The 18,317-nt window shown below is 35.8% G+C and overlaps 1 protein-coding gene across 3 annotated transcripts; it reads left to right on the forward strand.

Moving 5' to 3' along the window:
• The first annotated feature begins 7,349 nt into the window (after positions 1 to 7,349).
• LOC125214213 (importin-11-like) lies at positions 7,350 to 18,119 on the forward strand. 3 transcript variants are annotated; one of them, XM_048115138.1, is made up of 24 exons: positions 7,350 to 7,820; positions 7,926 to 8,035; positions 8,452 to 8,524; positions 8,722 to 8,783; positions 8,939 to 9,080; positions 9,828 to 10,034; positions 10,203 to 10,269; positions 10,509 to 10,908; positions 11,048 to 11,195; positions 11,284 to 11,444; positions 11,818 to 11,917; positions 12,622 to 12,696; positions 12,771 to 12,905; positions 13,238 to 13,327; positions 13,426 to 13,602; positions 13,689 to 13,793; positions 13,878 to 14,036; positions 14,124 to 14,168; positions 14,254 to 14,475; positions 16,182 to 16,288; positions 16,380 to 16,436; positions 16,534 to 16,591; positions 16,691 to 16,936; positions 17,032 to 17,419. In XM_048115138.1, the coding sequence occupies exons 1-23, from the start codon at positions 7,680 to 7,682 to the stop codon at positions 16,850 to 16,852; spliced, it is 3,003 nt and encodes a 1,000-aa protein (XP_047971095.1). In that variant the 5' UTR covers positions 7,350 to 7,679; the 3' UTR covers positions 16,853 to 16,936; positions 17,032 to 17,419. The 3 variants fall into 3 exon arrangements, with proteins under 3 accessions (XP_047971095.1, XP_047971094.1, XP_047971093.1); XM_048115137.1 differs by lacking the exon at positions 17,032 to 17,419 and adding an exon at positions 17,902 to 18,119 and having other exon boundaries at positions 7,351 to 7,820; positions 16,531 to 16,591; XM_048115136.1 differs by having other exon boundaries at positions 7,352 to 7,820; positions 16,531 to 16,591.
• Positions 18,120 to 18,317: the final 198 nt, after the last annotated feature.

The following is an 18,317-nucleotide window of genomic DNA, read 5'->3' on the forward strand; positions in this document are numbered from 1 at the left end:
GGAATGTGATGCACTTTTTATAGCACTAAATAATTATGCAAGTATACAAGATATATATAGTATAGCTAAAGGTTAGTGTTGAGTATCGAACACAGGGAAAACGAACATAAATTGTCTATCTTATACTAGGCGTCTTCTACTATTTGGAAAAACAAAAGGTTTTGGAATTTTTTGCAAATAAAACTTGTTAAAACAAAGGAAATACGAATACAAATAAAACACAGAGATAAATCAAATGAGATAAGGAAATTCCAGGGACGTGCTCTCACAGTTATTGTTATACAAATTCTAATTACAACACCCTAGCACAGTTCATACTTCACTCAAACGAGTCACTATTATATTATCCATGCAGCACAAAGTGGGTTATAGACACTAGGGGCGTCAATCATAAATTAATAAATCCTAAAAGCTCCTAAGACTCTTTAAGTTCTCGCTCTCAATTAACAATGTTGTTTTAAGGGAAGCTAATTGTAACGTCAACTAAATTCTTCTAACTCGCAAACCTTATCTCATGATTATGTTGCAAATCAATAGATCATCACAGAATGTGTCACTCACACGTGAAAAAATTATCCAACACTTAGAATTCTCTAACGTTCTCATAAGTTTTGACGATCAATTAATGGATCAAGAAGTTCAGATATAATCTTATCAATTCGTGAGGATAAGTTTGTTTATCCTCATTGCTTAAAACAAGCAAAATATGTGCATGATGCAATCCACGTTTCTGAAACTCAATAGATACACAACTGCATCCCAAAATTAAAAAAATATACTCCCTCCGTCCCAAGGTATTAGACCAACTTTCCTTTTTGGGATGTCCCAACATATTAGACTCATTTCCTTTTTTAGCAAAAAGCATCTATCTTATTTTATTCTCCACCTACTTTTTTCTCTCTTCTCTCCCCTACTTTTTCCCTCTCTCATACTTTACTCTCTCCACTTTAACTATTTAAATATCAATTCCTTAAATCATGTGCCCAAAAGAAGTGAGTCTAATACTCCGGGACGGAGGGAGTATATATTTGTCAATATATAAAAGAAGAAACTTAAATTTATCGAATAAAATATTTATACCAAAAAAAGGAAACAAACCTGCTTTGACATCTCCAAATATTTTTTTACTCTTAAGATCCCTTATCAAACCATCCAACTTATCTTTAAAATTCCTGTTGACAATATTAGGACGATCATCTGATTGTAATCCCCTGGACCAACAAAGCGAACAATCTCTGGCCACTTACGATTACTATGTACTTTTTATTAGCACAAAATAAAGCTGCAAGTATACAGAGCAGATCTAATATAGTTAATGGTTAGTACTAATACGCTCGAATTTTGCACTATTTTAATGCCATTATTTGGTCCGTTTTGAGTGTCAAAGTTGCATTACATGCCCATTATTTTCATATTTTATTAATTTTGGTATTTTTACGTGTTTTGTAAGAAATGTGTAAAATAGAGCTGAAAAAGGGGCATAAAAAAGTCAAAATCTAGAAGCTGGTGAAGAAATGCAACCCAGCGGCCCGCTGGACCCTTGCCAGCTTTCGCTGAAAGCAGCACAGAGAGGTTAGGCCGTTCCAGTGGCCCGCTAGGAATTCCGTGCACAACAGCCTCAGTTCGAACCCATTTTTCTGGCGATTTTGACATCCAATCAGAGCGTTCTATTCACCATTCTCTTTGTCTTTAAAAGATCTTCACGATGGTACCTAGAAGATCTCAATCGGAGTTTTGTGGAGAAACTTATGGCCATTCTACAAACATCACTCATTGCAGTCAAATGCTGGCGGGAATTTAGGCGGAAATTCAAAGAAGGAAAGAAGATATTACCTTGTAAAGCCAAATCTTTTTCTTAACCTATGGGCACGAAATTTACCTTCTCCAAACCTTTCTCAAGCCTATAAATACCCCATAACCTAATTCATATCGTTCACCAATCTTAGAGACTTCATTCCTTCTCCTACCTTACACATAAATTCCTCCATTCCTCCATCTTCTACAAGGAGCAAAGAATTCAAAGGAGATCAAGCAAGAGCAAGATTAATTCTTCCGGGTTTTATCTAGTTTTTGTTAGATTGAGCAAGCTAGTAAAGAAAGCAATTAAATGAAAACAGTTTCACAGTTTGTAGTTAACTTGGTTTGAGAAAGCAGATTAGACAAGGGAATCCTATGGTAGTGCTTTCATCAACTCATTAGTAATTCTAAGTATTTAGTTCTATATTCATCCGACTCAAGCTCTATTATGAGTTATTCGTATCGTGTATCAACACTCATGTTACAAATATTACATTGACACATAAAATATAAACTAATCAAAGTCATCACCGATCAAAGATTGACAATAATCAAGGTAACAACCAAGCAGTTCAATATAAACCAATGAATAATTAAAGTAAAACGAGTTCTGAACATTAAACAAATAAAAAAACTACATAGAGTCGATTACTTTCATCCCCTAGGATTCTATAAATTTAGCTATCCATAGACAGATAAACTAAATAAATATAAGCAAGATAAGACATGTTTAGTCTAATAAAAACTAGATAAAACCAGAAGTATTAATCTTGCTCTTGCTTGATCTCCTTTGAATTTTTTGCTCCTTGTATCAGATGGAGGAATGTAGGAATTTATGTATAAGGTAGGAGATGGAATGAAGCCTCTAAGATTGGTGAATAATATGAATTAGGTTATGGGGTATTTATAAGCTTGAAAAAGGTTTGGGGAAGGTAAATTTCGTGCTCCGTAGGTTAAGGAAAAGATTTGGATTCACAAGCTAATATATTATTTCCTTCCTTGAATTTCCGCCTAAATTTCCGCTAGCATTTGACTGCAATGCGCGACGTTCGTAGATTGTTCATAACTTTCTCCACAGAAATCCGATTGAGATAACCTGGATACCAATGCGAAGCTCTTTCAATGACGAAAGAAATGGTGCGTAGAAATCCCCGGTTAGACTTCAGAATCGCCGGAAAAATAGGTTGGAACAAAGGCTGTTGTGCGCAAAATAGGTTTGAACAAAGGCCTCTCTGTGCAGCTTTCAGCGACTGCTGCCAAGGGTCCAGTGGGCCACTGGGTTGCGCTAGTTTTCCATCTTCCAGATTTTGACCTTTTTATTCTCCTTTTCAGCTCTATTTTGCACATTTCTTACAAAAACACGTCAAAATATCAAAAGGGATAACATATGCAAATAATGGACATGTAATGCAACTTTTGAAGGGGTTGGCAGCGGAAGTGCTCACATAAATCGATTACATAATAATCCCGATATATTTAGCTGATTATTTAGACAAATTCTATTCGCGCAATTATCACATGTATCATGCTCATAACTCAAATAAATCATGCTTTAAATTAATTAAAACCTAAAACATGTTTTTCTACGGTTTAACTATTTAACCTTGATGATTCTCCAAAGAATCGAAGATAACTAGCGCCTTCTCCACGTGAAGATCTGCAGTACTAAACCACGGATCTTCTGTCTGGTTCCCGGACTGTAAACTGATATCAAGGTGGGCTGATCTCACCAGTATACTAGAACTTAAATAAAGAAGACGGAAAACCTTCCCCATGGAGGAAAGAAAATCGCCCCTTTTCTATGTAGAGAGGGGGATGGAATTTTTGGAAGAAAATAAGTGTATTTTCTGTCTCCTTTATTTTCCTATTTATATTAAGTCACATATTGGGCCCAGACAGGGATCTATGGAAGGTTTTGGATATGAGCTCCTCCAATTAGCTTTTTACCAATTAAATTAAATCCAATTTAATATAAGCTTATAATTGGAATATTACGAGCAGCCACTACAAGAAGTAATATTGCACTCCCCATCCAAATCCGAAATTATAAGTATTCCGGGTTTCCATTGCTTGATATTTATTTCCCGCGCTTAAGATAGAAACATCCATTAATTAATTATTGTCTGCTATGGACTTAATTAATTACTATCTTATTAATTCCAAGAGTGGACTCAAGCAAGAAATTCTTATTTATTATTCATAGAGTAATCAAACTCCAACTAGCTAGGTTCCGAATAATAAAACTTTATTTCAAGCTCCTCTTGAGGATGCTATCAAACGAGACTCACCTCGCGCACGATTCAACATAATAGCAATCCTAACACCGCTAGATATTAATCACCACTACCCAATATACCAGGCTTATTAGGTTGCAAAAAATCCGCACCATTTGGTAAGTCAAAGTAGGGCATAATCAATACCGTATGCTCAATACTAACGTACATTGATTAAGAAACAATAATTTACGAGACCTCGTCTTTCAGTAGATAGCATAAAGACATGTCTCGCTGTTAGATCCAATTCAGTAAGCCTATCTAGGTTGTGAAATTCTTCATTTTCTTTGTTTAGAACTGACCGTGTTACCTTAAAGTGAACGACGCCCACAACCGGTCTACTAAAACAAAGACTTAGACTTTGTTAAGTTACTTATACATTTAAACATGTAATAAACATCCATTAAATATAAAACATAACAACATTATGACAAAAATAATCTGTTTATTCATTTGGAAAATAAAATAAGAGTTTTAACAGTATTCAATCACTCGAAAGGTGATTTCTAGTATACAAACTCTAACAACTTTGACTCTCAAAATTGACCAAATAATGACCTTAAAATAATGCAAAATCAGAGCGAATCAATTAGTTCCATAGTTAGATAAATCATTAATAGGAATGTGACTTCAACCTCCCCCAAACAATATGTGACTACTTGGATGATACTGCACTCCTAACCTTCTGCTCCTTCCTTCCCATGGAATTTCAAAGCATCTTAAATGTTGAAGATAGTGCTTTCGTTATTCATCCGTTGGGTGAGCTCTCCCTTGTGGACATGGATCATAGCTCCCCCAGTGTTGGGGTTTGGTGCCCCTTACACAACGAAAGATTTGTACAAAGCAAATAGATCAGGCATAAGATATATTTGATAGATTATGGGATTAATCAATTCACATGTTAACCACATAATTGCATGCTAGAACACAAATAATTCATGCTCAAAGAATATAAATGCTAAAACATGAATTTTACGGTTTAGGGTTACCAATTTGATTTTCCAAATAATGGACGATTGCTTGCGCCATCTCCGCGATGATCTTCAACACTAGACCACAGATCTTCTGACTAGTTCCCGAACTGTTTTTCGATATCAGGGTGTGCTGATCTTATCAAAATACTAAGACTTGAATAAAGAAGAGACAGAAATCCCACAGATTGTGGGAGAAGAAATTCACGCCACCCAAAGAGAGAAAGAGACAATTTCTATGTTTTATTTCTTGTCTCTCATTTATTCTCCGATTTATTAAGTTACATATTGGGTCTAGTCAGAGATTTATGGAGGTTTGGATCAGGCCACACCCAATTGGCTTTATCTAATTAAATTGTTTCAAGCTCTAGTTTGGATCAGGCCACACCCAAATCGCCCGCAAAATTTGTCTCCATTGCCACCTCCCTTAACTTTATCGACAAGGTCATAATATGATCATGCTATGCACTCTGGCTTCGATCTCAGCTTGCTTCATGATAATCTTCTCGTCGAGAACCCCCTTTTTCTTTCTTATCTTTCCCCTTCAACTCCAACAAAGATGTGAGCCCCTATTGGGTCAACCTTGCGTGCATCTTCAGTCTCCAAAGTCCGAAGTCGTTCTTGCTGGTAAAATTCTCTGCCTCAAAACGTGATGCCATCTTCAAGAATCGCGAGGAACCCAAATTCAATCTTCAACTTACAATTTGGGGAAAACAACATTTGATGGTTCCCGCAGACGGTGCCAATTGAAACAAACTAGATTTGCAAGCTAAGAAATTGAAGAACACTAATTGACAAAAAGTAAATTGATCTTATTCCGAAAACTGAATTGGATAGAGAGAGAGAGAGAGAGAGATGAGCTACAGAAGTGAAGAGCTTAACAAACTAACTGATCTTTCAGCTCAACAATCAAAACTAACGACTAGCAATCAGATGGCTGAGATTAAAACAATCTAACTAATCGTCATCCAACGGCTCCTGAAGCTCGCAACGATCCACAAATCGAACAACTTCTTTCAATTATGTTTCTCAAATCTGAATAGTAAAGTTTGAAAGAAAAACATTAAAATTATAATTTAAAATGAATATAAAACTAAATAATGAAATTACAAATCAAATTTTAAAGGTTGTGGTTCCACCAACTGATAACCGATGGCAACTTGATTTCACTACCTGAGACTAGGGGTGAATAACGGTTCTCGGTTATTCGGTTAACCAAAAATTGAATCGGAAATGGTTGGTTATCGGGTAACCGAGAACTTAAAATAACGGTGTTCGGGTCGGTTCTATTTTACGTTTTTAATAAAGTCGAATTCATTTTTATATTTAATTTTAATTTCAATATAAAATTAATTCTAAATTCTTTATTAGATGTATCAAAAAATCAAGAATAACTTACAATAACCTTTAATTGAATATTTTAAAATTTTCATATATACATAAATTATGTATTTTTATATCAATTTTCAGTAAGTTGAATTTCTGAGAGTGGATTGTTATTTTTATATGCAAACAAGTAAAATTTATAAGTTTTACGTATTAATAATTAAAATACCACGATTTAACTTTAAACTTTAAACTTGAAAATTATGTTTTGTTGGGTGAAATAAAGCACTGGATTATATACTTATATATATTTTTAAAATATTTTAAGATGAATTATGAACATCATGAAAATCAAGCACTTGATTATGAGTTTTTTTTAAAACTTTTATGGGTGAAAAACTGAAAGTCAAGCACTCGATTATTAGGTGAAAGCTTGGTGTATTGATTTGGTCTTAATCTATTATTTTTTGTTTATGTTTGAATTAAGTTTTCATTTCGGTCGAATTCGGTTAGTACCGTAACAGATCATATCTAACCGAACCAGTTTGTGTTGTCTAACTAGAGTTCGGTTTGTTTCCGGTTAGTTTTTCGACTATTTTTTGTGGTCACTCCGCCCTACCCGAGACCATTGTTTTCCATTCTCGGTTAATCCCGAGAATTGAAAAACTGTATACCAAGGCTAAATTGGAATTGAGCCAATTTTTTTTTTTAATTATTACTAGTAATCAACAATTAACCTTAATAGATTCAATTATTGATTAATTGAAATCTTGCTATCTGATTCATCAAAATTAAAAATAACAATAAAACAAATAAAAAGTGGTAAATCTTTTTAAAGAGAACCAAAAAATTTGAAGTTGAAACTTAGAAGATCAGGCTAACAACTTTTGAAAAGTTCATTAAAATTACTAATTAAACTCAAACTAGGTTACATCATTAAATTTAAAACAGCATTTAACAATCCCAGATTACAAAGGAATAAAATTGAAAGCCAATCAAGGCTGAAGAGAAATGCACTGAAACGATTACAAATTTACAACTCATCTCCTTCCAAGCTCGTAAACTTCAGCAGCAGTTTTATTTTGCCCTTCCTTCGCCTCACCCCACCGCTTAATCCTCCGCCGGAAAATTCAAATCCCCCCCGCTCCGCCGCCTCCGAAATTCGAATTCTATAAGCTGTCGATTCCCCTGTATCGGTTGCGGCGTTTTCACATTCTCCACTTAACCCCTCGATCCAAAACTGCTCTGACGCACAAACAGAGCTCTGTTTCCGAAATACGCTTGTTCTATCTAGACTTTTCCACAAACGGAAATGGCGCTCACCGTCTCAGACTTGCCGATGATATACGGACTGCTCGCGAATTCAGTGAGCAGCGACGTAAATGTGCTGAAGCCGGCGGAAGATGCTCTCGTGCAATTGGAGAGTAGGCCTGGTTTCTGCTCTTGTCTAATGGTATTTGAAGTGATTGTGGCTGTGTTTGGTTTCGTTAGTTGCTTGTGTTTATTGTGACTGTGAAGCTATTGGATTTGTTCGACGAGGGGTTTTGGTGATGTGCAGGAGGTGATAACGGCGAAGGATTTAGCATCGCAGACCGATGTGAGATTGATGGCGTCAGTTTATTTTAAGAACAGCGTTAATCGGTATTGGAGGAACAGGCGTGATTCAACGTAAGCGATTTAATGCTATTTGTGTTTCATTCTCGTACATTAGGAACTGCCATTTCATGTCACTTTAATTGTAAAGAATTAAGTGTCACTGTCACTCGAGTGCATTAATTTTCAGCGTCATCCGGTGAACCTTTGTGGCCAGGATTCTAGATGTGAAATATGCTTCACGGCCCTGAGAAATATTACTAGATCGCCAACTTTTAAACAAATAGAGTGATTCGTTAAGTGGGGATTTACGTGTTGTGCAACTTGAATGTGCATTTTACTTTCCTACCTTTTATTTTTGGTGTTCCGAAGATATAGCTTAGTGTTTTTATCCTTCTAACTTTGAGGTGACTGTAGTTAGTTTTGCTTTTAAGTTGGCTGACTGGTAACCAAGGTTTTCTAGATTGTGATTGTGGAAATGCCTTTTTCAGGGGACTGAGCAATGAAGAGAAATTGCATTTACGGCAAAAGTTATTGTCACACTTGAGAGAAGAAAATCACCAGGTAATGCTTGCATGTACATCTATTAGTAGTCTCTTTGTTGCCTTGTATTTCACTCAAACTATCTGTAATGAATCATGCTCAGCTGAGTACTGCAGCATTTTACTTGTGTTGTTTTATATCCATTGCTATCTTAGCAACTCATAGACATTTTCCTTTGTTTTTCTAGTTTAATCTTGAATATCATGCTTATTTTACAGATAGCTCGTACTTTGGCCGTATTGATCTCAAAAATCGCTCGAATAGACTACCCAAAAGAATGGTATGCTTCTCTACTTCATCTATGTGGAAATTTCCTTAATGAATCTAGTCAAAGATTATCCGTGGCATCATACATGTTCATTTACCACTGGATTTACTTATTACTCCTATAATTTATTTTCTTCTTACTTTTGTCCTCTTTTTCTCTACTTTCAGGCCACACTTGCTTTCTGTGTTAGCACAAGAGCTTCGGTCAGCTGATACATTAACTTCACATAGAATATTCTTGATTCTTTTCCGGATTTTGAAGGAGTTATCGACCAAACGTCTTACTTCTGACCAAAGGACCTTCTCTGAGGTGCATATTATAATTTTGTTTATTTTCTTTAAATTTCACCCTTTATGTTCATATGCGTTTCACTTAGCCTTAATGTCCGATCTCGGGCTGAAGTCTCATGTTCAAACTATTCAAACAATAAACATATCATTGTCAGAAATTGGTCCTACCAATCCGCGATTTAAGAATGTTGGCTAGTTATTTATTTATTTATCCTGTGTGACATAAATAAGGTGTTTAACTTTATTGTGTATTTTTCTAATTTTTTCTTCTGATCGTCGTATGGCTTTGCCAACAAGATTTGGAATGTTCAAATGTTGCTGTTGGTTCTATTGACTCTATGACTTGTGATTGCCAAATTAATCCTTAATCCCAGTCAAGGACATAATCATTATTGTTGTCGGATAAGATTTTGGGATTTGGATGTATGTATTGTTCAGATATCTAGTTAAAAGTTGTGAGTCAGAAAAACCTCTAGTATTTTGTAACGATGCTTAACTATTTAGAGTTGGTTGTTTCTTTTATTCTTGTCACCATTGTGGACAAGATTGTTAAATTTTCTCTTTTTTTAGAGTTGGTTGTTTCTCTTTTATTCTTTGTCACCATTGTGAGCTATCAGAACACCACTACTATAACTTTCTTTTTTTTAGAATTGGTTGTTTATCTTGCACTTTGTTGACTTGACGTTCCCATTGTGCGGTTCACTCCATCTTTTTAACTGTATATATTACTTTTTCACTGGACTTTTCATGCTTGCTCATTTGGCAGATAGCATCTCAATTCTTTGATTACAGCTGGGACCTTTGGCAGACTGACCTACAAAAAATGTTGCATGGTTTTTTTCTGCTAGCTCAAAATAATCCTGAGTTGCACCAGGATGATATGTACTTGATCTGTGAAAGATGGTTTCTATGTTCAAAGATAATACGCCAACTCATAGTTTCTGGCTTCCAAAGTGATTCAAAATCTATACAGGTAAAGCTGCTGCTTCTTCTTCTTCTTCTTCTTGTTGGTTGCCTATTTTTTGAGCCTATGTTGCAGCATTTGACTTCTTGATCATCTCCATTTCTGCATACCTTCCAGTTTTCACTCTGATTATTGTCATGATTATGGGGGTATAAACTGAATTGTATTGTCTTTTAGGAGGTACAGCCTGTCAAGAAGGTCTGCCCGGTTATGCTGAATGCAATCCAGTCATTTTTGCCATACAGTAAGATTTCTGTCATATCCTTTAGTTTTTGTTCTGTATTTCACCAACTTTAATTCTCCCTTTTGGTTGCAGTTTATGTGCTTTGCTTATTGCATACCAACTGATCATTGTTAGCTTCCACCGGAGCCATATAAAAATGTTTGGAAGGGAATTGATTTTGGGCATCGACCTAGAGATTACTTGTTATTGCTACAAATTTATCTGGTTTGGGAACTTATTTTGATATGCAATTTGTGCAGATTCTTCTTTTCAAGAGAAACATCCTAAATTCTTGGAATTCCTGAAGAAATCATGCACTAAATTGATGAAGATTTCAATAGCCTTTCAGCAACGACATCCTTACTCATTTGGTGACCAAAATGTCATTCGGCCTGTTGTTGATTTCTGCTTGAATAAGATAACGAATCCAGAGCCAGATGTATTGTCATTTGAAGGTTTCTTGATCCAGTGCATGGTGATGATGAAGTCTGTCCTAGAATGTAAAGAATACAAGCCATTCTTGACTGGTCGTGTTATGGATGACAACCGGGTCTCACTTCAGGATGTGAAGAAGAATGTATCAAGTGTAGTTGCTGGCTTTTTGGCTTCATTGCTGCCCAGTGAGCGAGTGGTGCTACTATGTAACATATTGATAAGGAGGTAAGTCTAGGTTATCTGGACTCTGTTATTATGAGAGTAGGAAACATCTTTGTTTTTTGTCATCATCTCCTGCCTTTCCTCCCTTTACCTTCTGATCCTATTTGGTATTCCTCTGACCACTGGTATTTCTTTTGAGCAGGTATTTTGTTTTGACGGCTGGTGATGTAGAAGAATGGTATCAGAATCCTGAGTCATTTTATCACGAGCAGGATTCTATTTTGTGGTCAGAGAGATTAAGACCATGTGCTGAAGCATTGTACATAGTGTTGTTTGAGAATAACAGCCAAGTAGGTGTTTTTGATGTATATTTTGATTTATATCCAACAATTTACATGTTTGTAACTGATTGTGTCTGCTTGATATCTGTTGATGTAGTTGCTAGGTCCAGTTGTGGTTTCAATTCTTCAGGAGGCAATGAGCGGATGTCCTTCTTCTGTTACTGAAATAAATCCACAATTGCTTCTCAAGGATGCTGCATATGGTGCGGCAGCATACGTCTATTATGAACTCTCAAATTATCTTAGCTTTAAAGACTGGTAAGCCATTTCTCTCTTTGTCTGCGAGATTATGAGCCTTTTCTCATTCAAAAAGTTAACTACTATCCAATTGGGCCAAGGGTGTGCTCAGTCTTCTTACCATTTGTTCTTTTTATTCCTTGACAATGGGAACCTTAGTGGTTATCTGCTATTGATCCCAAAAGCTTGTTGCAAATGAAAAAAATGTAGACGGAAATTTGTGGCAAGTTTTAATTGTTATTAAGAGATGATAGTGACAATGTTCTATAAGAATCAATGTCTCTTCAGAATTTCATTTGATGACAGTCAGGACAGAGTCTTTTTTTCAGAGAATTTATTTTACTTTGTAGTGGGTTTATAATTATATTGGAAATTCACTGAGACTCTTATGCAGGTTCAATGGCGCATTATCTGTTGAACTAACAAATGATAATCCAAACATGCGGATCATCCACAGGAAAGTTGCATTGATCCTGGGGCAGTGGGTCTCAGAGGTGAATTACTCGCAAGCTGTGTGCATGTGCCATCATTTCACCATTTAGATCACCTATAATTCATGTCTGCATAACTCTATTTTATTGTCTCTTATGCTTCTGCATCTAACTACAGCATGCTCGATCTGAACTATTCATATGAAAAAGGTACTGATATCAGAAGACAAATGATTGCAGATCTGATATTCTGTTTTATCTATTTATTTGCAGCTTGCTGTCTTGGTTGATTGAGTATTTCCTAATGAATTTAGCTAATGCTGAGCACTTCTGTAACATATGTCAAATTTGGTAATATGGTGGCCTTGAGAGTTAGTGCCTTCTAAGAGTGACTGAGATCTCAGGTCAAAGCTCAAATCAAATCTTATTTTTGAATTCATACTATATAAAGAATGGATATTGAATTGAAGAACTTATGTGCTGTTAAAGAACTTAGCTTGAATATTGTGAATTTAGATTGGTGGGAAGAGGTTATGTAATGGGCTTCCATGTAAGGCATTTCTGGCAGGAGTCTTCTTAGGCTGTGAACTTTTTGTGATTGGATTCATGATGGGTGAGGCTAATTGAATGACCTGATCAGTGATTGGCTGGGCAGGAGTGATTTTCTATCTTACTGAATAAAGTGTTGTATGGTCTAATATTTGGATGTACTCCTTTCAGTATATCTAGTTTCTTGACTTTTGTGCCTTGTTTCTTTTCATCTATAGATTAAGGATGATACCAGACGACCAGTATATTGCGCTTTAATAAAATTGCTTCAGGAGGGAGATTTGTGTGTCAGGGTATGATGTGTACATCTGTAACTAGCTTATGAATTTCCCTTGTTTCTTTTTCAACATTTGACCTGTTGTTTCAGTTGGCTGCATCCCGATCTTTGTATTTCCATATTGAAGATGCAAATTTCTCAGAGCAAGACTTTTCAGATCTTCTTCCAGTATGCTGGGACTCATGTTTCAAACTGGTGGAAGATGTACAAGAATTTGACTCAAAAGTAAGTGACAGGCTCTTATTTTTCCATTTTATACTCAGAGATCAATGAAATCCTTGAATGGGCTTCCGCTTGCCATATTTGTCAAACTATAAAACCAAGCTACCAATTTCTTTATCAATTCTTATCCTTTTCTGTTCTTTAATTGCAATTAGTATGATCTGATTTTGTCTGTCAATTGTTTCTCTTTTATGGTATCACTATAGCCTGGTTAGTTTAAACTCTTCTGTCATACACTCTAAACATCAGTCATTTTATATATAAAAAGAATCTGCTGATTGTAGGTTGACTGCAATACTTGCTTATTAAGTTCTTATTTTATATCCAATATCCAGGTTCAAGTTTTGAATACGATTTCTAGTCTTATTGGACGCATCACTGAAGTTATTCCTTATGCAAACAAATTGGTGATGTTTTTCCACAAGGTATATTACATGTTTATTTTATCCTGTAGGCATAATAATCATACACAAGGATTCTAAAATTAATTTTATTTAAAGCATTCACTTGATTATTGTCTTAGGCTTGGGAAGAATCTTCTGGTGAAAGCCTTCTGCAGATTCAGCTTCTTACAGCTCTAAAGAACTTTGTTGCTGCACTGGGTTATCAGTCATCTATCTGTTACAACTTGTTGATGCCCATATTACAGAGTGTGATTAATGCTAATAGCCCTGATGAACTTTTGGAAGATAGCATGCTGGTCAGTAGTCCATTAAGCATGACTCAAGTTTCCAAATAGTCTCTAGCATTCAAAATCATTATTTCTTCTGTATCCTTATCATACAGTTATGGGAGGCTACTCTTACTCATGCAGTTGCAATGGTGCCTCAGCTTTTGGGTTTCTTCCCATGTTTGGTTGAAATCTTGGATAGGAGTTTTGATTATTTAAAGGTTCACAGAATTTCTCCTTTTGGTGGTTGTATATTCTTTTACGTTTGTAAAATACAGTGGCTTGACATCAAACTTTATATATAGGTGGCTGCCAGCATTATTGAAGGCTACATAGTACTTGGTGGTTTAGAGTTCCTCAATATGCATGCACAGACACTTTCAAAATTGCTTGATCTGGTTATTGGTAATGTCAATGATAAAGGGCTGCTTTCAATTCTTCCACTAGTGGATGTTTTAGTTCAGGTATGTCTCCGGTCTTGATGCTGCAACAGCAGAGCATCACTTGAGAACTCAATATAATGATAATTTGTGTACTTTGTTGCAATGCAGTGCTTTCCTGCTGAAGTGCCCCAACTAATCAGCACCACTGTGCAGGTATTTCTCTCCATATCCATTACAATAATGTATGATTTCATATCTTGATTCTATGGGTTTTTATAAGTTTACAATGATATTCCAGAAACTAATTGTCATATGCCTGAGCCGGGGAGATGATCATGATCCTTCAAAGACAGCAGTGAAAACGGCATCAGCTGCGATACTTGCAAGGATTTTGGTCATGAATACCAATTATCTTGCACAACTCACATCAGATCCATCGTTGTTAGCACATCTTCAAAAGGCTGGGATCTCAAGTGAAGAAAGCATACTTCTTTGCCTGGTTGACGTGTGGCTTGACAAGGTCAGCAAGTGGTTTTTACATCAAAAGTTTGTCTTTTGTTCCTTACCTGAGAAAACTATCAATATTTTGACTCAAGTTATCAGCACATCTTCAGTCTCTCTTTATATATCGCTTGTCAAGCCTGGTCAAACAATGACAATTTGCTTGTCTCTCGTTCATGCCAAGTGTTACTCCTTCGTCCACAAAAAATAGTCCCATTTGTGGACGGCACAAGTTTTAATGAGAAATTGGTAAAGTAAGAGAGAAGGAGAAAAAGTAGGTTAAGTAAGAGAGATATGAGGGAAAAAGTGGGTAAAGTATGAGAAAGAAGAGAAAAAGTAAGTAAAGTAGAGAATACTTTCCATTTTTAGAAATGGGACTAATTTTTGTGGACAACCCAAAATGGCAATATGAGACTATTTTTCGTGGACGGAAGGAGTATTAAATACCTGCCATGGCTCCACCATGTCGCTTTCTGTGGCGGCGTATTTATAAACAATATTGCCACGATGAGTTGTGGCAGATTTTGATGGCGGCCTCCACGGGTCCATGGTGGATCCATGGCGTTTATGGCGGCTTTTTGTCCCACTTAACCCGCTACCCAGCTCATTTTCCCAAATGATTTGTCACATTTGCCTGAAATTCGACCCATTTACTAAATATGATCCATTTACAGCTTCCATATTTATCAGATTCAGGTTTTATAACTCGCGTATTATTCTACATCTATCTTCCTGCCGCCGCCCAATCACCGCCTTCTGTTCAGTGCTGCCCAAACGTATTTATATATTCAGTTCTAATATAATATTAAAACTTACAAACCTACAATTATATTTATGCAGCAGATTCATTCCCCAAAAAAAGAGATAGGCTCAAGCCTATGAAGGTGCAGGATTTGGTTTGTGACTTAAATATAACCAAAAATTTGATGAGTGTAATGAGTGGTAGTTGGAGAGTTGGATGATGCTGATGGTGTTGGCAATTATTAGGTTTATAATGGAGATTCGGTTGATTAGAATACTGTCTACAAGGCTTTGGGGGATGCAGAGTCTTTAACATATACTAGGTCTAAGAAAAGAAAAGGTTGTCCCACTTCGTCAAGTTGTGTTAGAGGTTCTAAAAGAGACACAAGAATCACAACTGCATCTACAAAAGTGAAAGGAAAATTAGCAACCGTCGTTGAAATAGATGGCTTGTAGATGAAGAATTTGAGCGAGAACATATTGAGAATATTGATGTATCCAAAGGTAAAGAGGGAGAAGGATTTGTTTTGTTGGATGTCGATGATTACGACAAGGATGACTATGCTGAGGTTGATGAAGATTCAGGAGGATGTGAATTTAGACATAATATGCATTGATGTCTGGAGATTATACATTTTAATTATTGAGCTAACACTTCAAGACATAATGATTTACACGTTATGTTTTAATTGTTCTAAGATTAGAGATATTATATTTTTATCATTTTCAAAAATTTTCCTTTTTATATTTCATAAGTATTATATGTTTGTATATTAGTAATTAGTAATGTTTAATTTATTTATTTATCGACCGGCATATCCCTTCATGCTAACTGTCATAACCTTGTGCCAGTTTTTTGGTTGCCGGCTGTAAGCTGACATATGCTCTGATTTATTGAAGCTTGATTTGTGTTTGACATGGCTCAACTTTTTGTCTTAATTTCAGCCATGGTTATTAAAGCTTGTTCTTTATCCGGTGTTGTAGGTTGATAATGTCATTTCCACGCAAAGAAAGACATTTGCCCTTGCCCTTTCTATAATTCTAACGTTGAGAATGTCTCAAGTTCTTGATAAACTTGAGCAGATCCTTAGGTAATTCATCTACTTGATGCTTGATTTATCTCTTCCAGTTCTACTGACACAAGTTTTAATTCAATTTTCTGTTATATTATGTTCGTATCAGTGTATGCACAAGTGTGATATTGGGTGGAACCGAGGAGTTGACAGAAGAGGAATCAAGGTCAGTTATCTACTCATTCTCAGTGGTTGATTTTCTCAAATGTCCTCATATAATGACATTGTTATTTTGGCAATGACATCCTTATGCCATATAGTAGCGATAACATGCAATCTAGCAAGATGGAGGTCCCTAGCAAAGAATTACGGAGGAGACAGGTACTTTTCCGAATTTAATGAAAGCTTCAGAATCATGTCATATGAATAACCTAGCTTCAGAATCATGTCATATGAATAACCTAGTATTTCCATTTCCAGATCAAGTTCTCTGACCCTATTAACCAAATTCCGCTGGAGAGTTCGCTCAAGGACAACCTCCAGACATGCTCTGCCCTCCATGGAGAATTGTTTAATACCGCTATGTCCAAAATTCATCCTTCCTCATTCGCTCAACTGAAACGCGCATTAAATATGCCATAAACTAGGTGTGGCTTTCCAAGAAGCAGTGGTGATACAATTTTGTGATCTGAAAGGTTCCACCATATTCATGTCAATCTTTGAAAGGTAACACATACATCCTGCCAACCATAAGATAAATTTTGGCATTCATCAGCTTTACTCACAAATTACGCAACAACTAAAACAATCTGTTTTGACAGGTGAATTTGAATGTACTTTGATTTTGCAAGGGGTGTTGTCGAATTCCTTTGGTTTTGTTTTCATTCTTGATGTTATTCCGATTCATCATCTGGCTTAATGGTGGATTATCTTATCGAGCGGTGTTTGTTCAGCACAACCACACTGTAAATAGTGGTGATCCCTTCATGTCATGGTTTTTGGGGACATTAGGGTGAGAGTTTGAGGTATATGAGGAACCGAACTTTTCTAGGGTAGCTAATATATTTGGGGCATTATTATATTGAAATTTTCAGAGGCTGCCTTGCCCGTGTAATTCTTCCACCAGATGCCATATGTTATATTTTTATTTGTTTTGATACCTGAGATCATCTTAACAGAAAGATATCTATTAAATAGATATTCGTAGTATCTGCTATATAGTGAAATATATGGTGTCAATTGATGAAATAGAGGGAGATAAGGCTAAACCTACTATATCTGTCAACTATATTTACATCTTCAATATTATTTTGCCCTTTTTGATGTGTTTAGTAAAACAAACTCAAATCCAAAATCCAAAACAACCGACCAAGAACACGAGCACATTGGAGTTGGAAGGAAAGGAGGTACTAGGTCCAATGCTAGTCTCAAAATGGATCAAACATTTCAGAGCAGTGTGTGCAAAACAATTCACCAGAAAGCAATAACAAAATTTCATTAACAAAGTACAGAGCGCAGAAGGGAATTTCTCATTTTTGAGAAGTTGCAGTTTTAGAGCGCTTTAGTGTTCTCTATTTTATCACCTTGTGAAAATTGTTTGTTTTCACTGTCATGAAGATAGGAATCTATAATGAAGAATTTGAAGCTATGTGAATTCAAATTTCAAACTAACCTTTCTTTTTTTATCTCAGGATTATCAACTGTTTTTGTGGGCTTGAAGGTGACTCGATCTGACCCATTTGGAAGAAGCAAAACAGTAAACTTGATGTTGGCAAATAGGTCACCTGTAATGCACATAGGATTAAGTCACAATAACGACTATTTACACTAAACTTGTAAAAGATCATTGTTTACACATTCTACTATGCCCAAACGAACATGACACTTTTCCAAGGTGATAATTATTCCATCTCATTATCTTCATTTCATAGGAAACCTCAAAACTGCAACAATTCACACTAAACAACAAACCTTGTAGATAATGTCATGATCGGAAACTTCTGGCTTATTTCACTGAATATGAACCGAGATGCTTTCATCATTAGGAGATACTTCTTGTCAACTGCCCTTTTATAAATAGTTGTTTGTTTTTCATCAAACAATTTTG

This window comes from Salvia hispanica, chromosome 3 (assembly GCF_023119035.1).
Source record: "Salvia hispanica cultivar TCC Black 2014 chromosome 3, UniMelb_Shisp_WGS_1.0, whole genome shotgun sequence".
Classification (NCBI taxonomy): Eukaryota; Viridiplantae; Streptophyta; class Magnoliopsida; order Lamiales; family Lamiaceae; genus Salvia; species Salvia hispanica.

Excerpts from the sequence above, each read along its gene's own strand:
- LOC125214213 (XM_048115137.1), top strand. The coding sequence starts at position 7,680 with ATGGCGCTCACCGTCTCAGACTTGCCGATGATATACGGACTGCTCGCG. Across the intron at positions 11,918-12,621 it reads TGGGGCAGTGGGTCTCAGAG|ATTAAGGATGATACCAGACG; the intron begins GTGAATTACTCG and ends TTTCATCTATAG. Across the intron at positions 12,697-12,770 it reads AGGGAGATTTGTGTGTCAGG|TTGGCTGCATCCCGATCTTT; the intron begins GTATGATGTGTA and ends CTGTTGTTTCAG.